This window comes from Mastomys coucha, unplaced genomic scaffold (assembly GCF_008632895.1).
Source record: "Mastomys coucha isolate ucsf_1 unplaced genomic scaffold, UCSF_Mcou_1 pScaffold22, whole genome shotgun sequence".
NCBI lineage: Eukaryota > Metazoa > Chordata > Mammalia > Rodentia > Muridae > Mastomys > Mastomys coucha.
Window position 1 is genome coordinate 226,289,986 of NW_022196905.1, and position 7,977 is coordinate 226,297,962.

The window sequence follows — 7,977 nt, forward strand, 5'->3', positions numbered from 1 at the left end:
AAAAAAAAAAGACTAGGCATTGACCTTTGACCCTGAACTATGAACTCTGCCTCAGGCTTTTTTGTCTTTCCAACAGCCCTAATATGTAGGTCCCCAATTTACCAGTGAGAAACCAGAATCTAGATGCATTTGGTTAGTTAGCCACATCATACCAGCAGTGGAGTCTATATTTGAGTCAGGGCCTGTCTTCACAACTCAAAGCTTGCCTCTCAACACCATACTAGCCGCCTCTCCCAGCAAGTGTGGGGAGCAGTTACTCTCTGAGCTTCCCAAAAGGTCTGCACCTTCCCAGAAAGACTGAGCTGATTGAGGAGGTGGGGCTGAGACTCCTCTGTCCCAAGACTAGCAGAGAAGGTGCTGCCGAGTGTGCCAGAAAGTCAATCACAAGCTCTCCTCTGGCTTACAGTGTGACCCCAAGCAATAACTTTACCTCTTTCAGGCTTAATTTCCATATTGTAAAGTGAGGGCAATAAAACTCCCATTCATTTGGAAGACAAAGAGAAATAAACCCAGGCAAGGAGTTTGGTTTAGTGTCTCCAGAGAGTGGGTGACACTAAGCAGAATTCCTCTTTGTTCCCCCTCCCAGGGGAGCTGACTGCACAGGCCCTGGTGGCTGGCCTCCTGTTTGATCCAGTCCCTGCTGTGGTTGGTTGGTCATCTTCTAAATGTATTTCCTCTCTTGCAGTCATCTCTGTGTTCTCACTGGCTCATAACATGTATACACAAACATGCATTTGTGATATAACATGACTGCATTGTTTGATGGTAACATGGGGGTCTCCCCTGCTAACTGCCCATCTCTGAAGGATGACAGACAGCGTGGAAGGCATCAGAGCAGTATATGGAGGGCCACAGGTCATTCACAAGCAGGGCTATAAGGAGGTACCAGTTATATACTGAGAAAGGCAAGGACCAGGACTATAAAGATCCACGTACATTCTGAGATCCCAGACCCATGAGCAGGGTGGAAGTGACCTGCACTCACTCAGAACTGTAGCAATCCAGGGTAAAAAGGAAGAGGGGGAGAGTCCTGCTCTTTTCTTTTTTCTACCGTTGTTTGAAGAAAAGCATCATAAAGTAGAGACTAGTACATTTTTATGAGCCCCTAACAACTTGGCCTCTGTGCTAACATACCATGAATGAATGTTGGAGCCTTGTTATACATGTGGTTTATTTTAAACACCCACAAAGAGGAAACTGAGGCTCTGATTGGAAACTGATGTGTGTGCATGCACACGGAATGGTGCATGCTCCCATGAGCACATGGAATGGGGGTAGGGAGAATTTTCACTGGCTGGGGCACACAGACAGACCTGCCTTCATCTCTCTCTCTTTTTTTTTTCTCATTGCCCCTTTCTCCAATTGTGTGGTGAAAAGTACATAAGACGTCACAGTTTGACCTCTCTAAAAAGTGTGGGGCACTAGAGTTGACCACATGCACACTGGTCTTCCATCCTTCCACATCTCCCACAAAAGCCTGTTTACCTATGCTTGGTGGAAGAGTGGGAAACACCCATCAGCTAGGAGTTCCCTGCTGTAAGGCTGTCCTCACTGCTAGCGAGTGTGTGCCTACCATATCTCCCATTTCCACATTTAAAAATCCTGGACATGGGTCCAGGGTAGGAGTCATCAGAATGGTTCGTGACTTAAGTTAGTATTTTTATTAACTCTGATTTGGGAGGGGGAGATTTCCTGGACACAAGTGTGTTACTCCCCCTTCCCCACTCTCCCCCTTTGCCCATCCCCAATGATAACCACGCCCATGGAAAGCCCTTCAGGGTCCCAAGCTTCCCCAGGCCAGCTACTTGCACCCTGACAAGGCTTTCTTCACCCAAACCTGCCCAAGGTCTACCAGATCTCTGAAAAGCTTCACAACATCCAGCACCCATGCCAAGGGAGAGGAGCTAACACTCACTCACTCGCAGTGACAGCCTTGCAGCAGGGAACCCCTAGGTGATGGGCCTTTCCCACACGTCCACCAATCATAGGCATACATGTGCACACATGTGCTTGCATGTGCTCAAGTGCACACACATTGATGTTCTGTTTAGTACTAGTCTGTCCCCAACTCCCTCCTTCAAACATTCCTTAGCTTCCCTTCACACACTGCTCACACTAGTTTTTAAATCCTTGGTGGTGGTATTGCTGCTGTTGCTTCAGCTTATTTTAGTTTTTTTGAGACAGGGTTTCTCTGTGTTGCCTTGGCTGTCCTGGAACTCACCCTGTAGACCAGGCTGGCCTAAAGGCCTGCACCACCACTGCCCAGCAACTCTTAATACTTCTTAGAACAGACATAAAAAAGCAATGTTTTCCTGAATGGGTGTGGAAGCTTATGAGCCAAGGTCTCTGGAGACTGAAGCAGGATTGCCAAGAATTCAAGGCTAGCCTTGGCTACATAGGAAGTTCTAGGTCAGACTAGGCTATGTGAAACCTTAAACTAAAATCAGAGAAACTGTTCTCTTTCCAATAGTTGAATGAGTGTGAGTCAAACTGATGGACCTGAGTGTAACTATGAATACAAACCAGAAGAGCTGGGCATGTCACAAATAAGGAGAAGAGTGTGACATCAGTGTTGCCGTACGGAGTGCAGGAACCCACTATCCAATCTAAACAAAGTGACAGCGCAGTTGCAAACCAACGGCAGTGCTGGGCAGGGAGGCAGGCACTTGGTTCGCCACCTACCTACCTCAGCCCTTGGGGAAAAGGAAAGAAGACAGACACATTTGATCCTCTCCCTGCACCAGGGCTCAGTACTCGGCTTAGAAGTGCAGGCCATCTCACATGCTGTATATCCATCCAGGCTAGACCAAAAAGCCTGGGCCTCAGGAAAGCTCATGGGAAGTCTAGTCCAAAGCAAGACCTCAGGAGTCTGTGGGTGGGGAAGAGTGAGGCTGAAGGGAAAATGCCTGCTGCAGCCCTCATAAAGTCCTGAGAGAGCCAGACACAGGGTAAGGGGCACACAGTATCCCTACACCCACGTCTGTCTCATCCCTCAGCACTGAAAGATCCAAACCGTGCCAGATGTGAGCCGTGCCAGATGTAAGCAGCCTAGGGAGACCAAGTTCATTTTTCTTGGGTCCTATGATAATACTTGGCTGTGTTTACTTAACTTTCAGCTCTGGACAGCAGTAAGATGGAACAGGAAAATCAGCTTGGCTCCCTTCAAAACACAGCAGCCCACACATCACGAGAAGACACCCACACAGACGCTCTCTTCCACCCTCCAAGAAGACATCTGGCCCACTGCTGGCAGGGAAGGCCCTTGGGGCTGGGGGAAGGCTTGCAGCTCATCCACAAGTACTGTGTGCCCCCACACAGTGCCTTGCTCCCCCTGGCCAGAGTCTCAGGCACTCCTCTCTATGCACCCAGCATCAGAGAGTCTTAGGTGGCCAGCCATAGGGGAATCAAGACATGCCCAGGCCCCCTTGATGACAGAGCCCAAAGGAGAGAGTGGGCTATGGGAGACAGGACAGTCACATGACACAGCTACTTTCCCCACCCTCGGCAGCATGCCAGGCTTCCTGCAAGCAGAGGGGGCTCCCTGGACACATCGTAAAATCTGAAAGAGCTCCTATCCCTGTTCTTCTGAACTAAGTTTGGTGTTCTGTCCCTGTGGCATCTGAAGCATGCTCCCCAGGATCAGGACAAAGACATTAGTGATGGAGTGCCCACCCAAGACCACCCAAGGGGCAGTGAATGTTTCTGCATAGCCATGGCCATGTAAGCGTTCCCAAAATGGCAGAGCACAACCCTTCATCCAGACCTGACAGTCACAGAGCCAGAGTCCTACTCTTCCCACCTTCCCTCATGACAGGGACATCCCCATGCCAAACTCCACCTGGGAGCCACTCCCTGCAGATGGCAATGCCCCCTGCATTGGTTCCCCACCCCATTCCTAGCTCTTCAACACCCAGGGGCTCAGACACCTTGGTAAGCAAATGCAGAAAGAGGCTCAGTATCCACAGGGGCTGAGGCAGAGAGAAGAGACAGTATAGAAAGAAGCCATAATGGCTTCGTGGCTCCTCATGCCAAGGAGAACAAAAGAAGGGACTTTACAGCAGAATTTAAGGCCTGGTGACCCCGCCTCTGCCCCCCAACACAGCTTGCTCCCTGGCTGGCATATGCAGTCTCCAATTCTTGTTCACACTTTGGCAGGGAAGCATACTGGGTATGTCTGGCCTGTTCAGGACTCGTGGGCAGGACTTGAATACCAGTGAGCACAAGATTGGGAGTTAGGCAAGCTTAACCTCTGACACTAACAACTGTGGGTACCTGGCTTGCAGCACACCTCTCTATGACTCTGTTTTCTAGACAACTCAAACTGGGGCCACACTAGCATTGACCCCAAGGGACCTTGTGAGGAGGTACCTGGGTTGTGAGATGGGAGTCAGGGTGGCACCTGGGGTACAGTGAAAAGGCCTAATGAGGGATGACAGGGTGGGTGGAGCAGCTGGTCTCAGCAAATGACACCAAGGGGGCAAACATGGCTGCCACATTACTATAGTCACCTAGCTCCCATGCAGGACGAACTACACGATGCTTCAGAACGCCAAGTCAAAATGGGCAGTATCATGGGTCATGTCACAGGTCACATGTCCCACGTCACACCATTGTGTCGCACACTGAGATGCACAGGTGTCCAAATCCAACCTTGGCTCCAGGGTCAGGACCAGGCTTCTGCCACAGTCCCTCAAGTCCTTCTTGATACGCATCAGCTGTGGCAGTCATGGCTGATCATAGACTCTGGTTTGGAGATTAGGGGACACAGGCAGGATGCCAGGAGTCTAATGCAGTCACTTCCTCCCTTCCTCTGAGGATGGAAAGACCATCAGCCACCATCCCCTTAAGGTCCCAAGACCCCCTGGGATGGGGAAGCTTGTCCTGATCCCATCTTTGTCCTGCCAAGAGCATGCCACAGCCACAAGAAGAGCACTAACAAGACCTTGGATCCCTCTCCCAGATGTTACAGCCCTGAGACCAACCCAATCTGCCTAAGGATGGACTCCAACTGACCTGCTGTGCCAGGTGCTCTATCTAGCTCCTGCCAGGGGGCCAGAAGCCACCAGGCCCTGCCACTGACTCTGCTGCCTAGAAGACAGCCCTGACAACTCCCCTACTACCCAGGAGATACCTGGGCAGTCATCTGTGGCAGGTGCAATCCCCCAGGCAGATTTCTCTCCCCAGACCCGAAAGGCGGGACCCGTTAGTTAGTCTGATGGAAACCCAGCAGGCTGGGGTCTGGCTCCTGAGCCATAGACTTGGCACAGATACCTTAAACTGAGAAAGAACATCATCTTATCATCTGGTAGCTCCCCTTTCTGACAAGTGGATCCCCAGGCTCTGAGTGGTCTTTGGCCCTCTGTTTGCAAGGCAGGGCTATAAAGAGCAGCTGTAGGAAGTCCATGGCCCATAGGGATGTGCCCAAGGAGGGGTGCCTGGGTAGATGGGATCCTGGAACCATGTCTCAGAAACAGCACTGAGGAAGAGAGAGTGTAACCCGGTGGGACAAGCTCCGGAAGGCCCAGAACTGTCTTCAGGCATCTGAAGGGCTGTCACTGGGAAGAGGGAATGAGCTTACTGGGTGGCCCCAAGGGGTCAATTGCCAGGACCAAACAGCGGAATTCTGGACAGGAGAGATTCAAAACGATACAGAGGATTCAATCAGCAATAGCTACTTGAAGAAAGATACAAGCTCAAGGTAGCAAGGCTCCTGGCATGGGAAGGGGTCTAGCAAAGCCCCTGGAACTTTCTATGACTACAGAAGGCAGCTTGAGCTGAGAGTGACAAATGGACTTTGAGAGGCTCACCCCAACCTGTTCAAGTATCCTTCCCCCTCGAGCCCGGGCAGCCTGAGCTGGATAGGTTCTCACAGGGATCCAGAATCCAAATGCTTCTATGGGCTATGAAGGCTCGCCCCTCCGGTGCACACCTGGGCCACTGTGGTCTAAGAAAAACTCACAGGGCAAATGGGGCCCCCACCTCAAACAGAGAGGGAGTAGTGCAGGACCAAGAAGAGCCACCACACACATGGGAACAGAGTGGGTTAAAGCCGACTTGGAGCTCTGCCCCAATTTGGGGCCGCAGCTGGCTTCCCAGCCCTCTGGGAGACTTTGTCAGCTGCCAGGGCCCCACCTGACTGGCCTGCCTCAGCCACCCAGCCTGAAGCCCCAGCTCTAAGGAACTGGGAGGCTAGCCAGAGGCTGGGGGAAGGTCACAGGCTGTGGAGAAGTTTCTGTTCCACAGTCACACAAAGAGTCATTTGCTCATATGGGGTGCATGCCATAGCAGGCAAAGCAGAACTCTGGCTATGCGTTCCCCTCTCCTTCGCTTCCACCTTGAGCCTACAGGCCTATGGCTGGAGCAGACACAATCAAGTGGGTTTCACAGACTTTGGTCACCAACTAGCTATAGCAGAGCAAAAGAGGGCAGATCCAATATCACAGGGGTGGGCTGAGATAAACCAAACCAACACACTCTGAAAAACTTTCTTCCCAGGCCTCCCTGTTCTACGGAGGCATGTTGCACAAACATGGTGTATTGTATGCTGCAGTAAACCGAGGTCTGGGAATGGAAACGGAAGCAGGAGAAACTTAGGCCTCCAAGGCCCCAGGGGTAACCCAGGGCTTGCCCCACCATCATTCCTGGCCTGTCACAAGGGCAACAACTCTGGGAACAGTCTCTAGGGGATGTGCTGCCTGGGCTTCTTCCAGAAAACATCATTAAAGCAAAAACTCAGGGCTGGTTTCCCACCTTCTCAGTGTGAAAAAGTACTCACTGTGAGTTCAATTCCCCAGAACCCACATAAAAGTGAAGGAGAAAAACAGCCCCACAAAGTTGTTCTTGGACCTCCCTATGTATCCAGAGGTATGTCTATACACATATATAATAACTAATTCTTTATACAAAAAAAAAAAAAAAAAAAAAAGGCATGGTAATTCAAACCCAAAGGGGCCAATGGTACTGTGACTATCATTCTTGAGCACAAGGATAGGCAAGGTCTGGCCCTAGGAAGCAGACCTGGGGTCTCCTCAAGAAGAAGCTTAGATCCTGAGTTTGTCTTATTTTTGGGCACCCTGGACTCCTCTGCACACACAGAATCATCACTGGTAGCAAGCTGGCTCGGAACGTGTTGGAAGAGCTGTGAGAAAGACAGAGGACTGCATAGTGTGAGGGGAAAAGGATGTGTCTTTCCTTCAATAAGCTGCTCTAAAAGCTGACATCAGAAATGGTAAATGCCAGTGACCACACACTCCCCCGAGGGCGGGCAAGAGGGCAGCTGGGGCTGTGGTTAATTCTGGGCCTTATGCACTCATTAGTAAGTAATATTTCTGAACCCATCCCTCACCACCAACGTACCCATGATGAGTTTAGGGCACAAAGTTGTGCCACTCGTTCAAAGCTGGCCTTCTTGAGCTGGGCTGCAGGGGAGATGGCCTCTCTATGTCCCTTTACCTGTGCACTCCAGACATTGGTGGGGCTCCATCTAGGACCCTAGCATCCCAATAGCCCACACGCAACTTGGGGAATTCAACCCTACAGCCCAAAGCTGACCAAATGGACCACAGTCCACTCAACCCCTGTCACCCTGATCTCCAGGATTCTTCACTATGTCACAACAACCTAAAGGCTGGCAGCAACAGTGAAGCTACACATCAGCCTCCAGATGCCCACAGACCACCCCTGCTAACAGCACCCCAGCTCTTAACCATGCAGAGCTCAAGCTGAAAACATCTCTCTTCCTAGATACTCCTTCTGTGGTGGAGCCTCCAATGGGCATAAGTGAGCACTCACTCCAGTCTAATCCCCAGTCCTTATCCACTAGTTTCCCTCAGTTTCTTCTCTTGTTCATTCTCTTATCCATGAAATTCCCCTTGGGCTTATGCTGTCCAAGTTTTTGTTGTTGTTGCTGTTGTTGTTGGGTTTTTTGTTTGTTTTTTGGGTTGTTGTTGGGTTTTTTGTTTTGTTTTGTTTTTGGGG

At 50.7% G+C, this 7,977-nt stretch overlaps 1 protein-coding gene across 3 annotated transcripts in view; it reads right to left on the reverse strand.

The window, feature by feature from the left end:
- Znf423 (zinc finger protein 423) overlaps positions 1-7,977 on the reverse strand; it is a 304,962-nt gene that overhangs the window by 256,917 nt on the left and 40,068 nt on the right. The window contains exon 1 of one of the 3 annotated variants that reach the window (XM_031340749.1): positions 431-459. The exons of the other annotated variants lie outside the window; for them this stretch is intronic. Coding sequence (XP_031196609.1) covers positions 431-452 — 22 coding nt within the window. The 5' untranslated portion in view covers positions 453-459. Of the gene's footprint in view, positions 1-430; positions 460-7,977 lie in introns of those variants that run through there. 3 annotated transcript variants of the gene reach the window in all.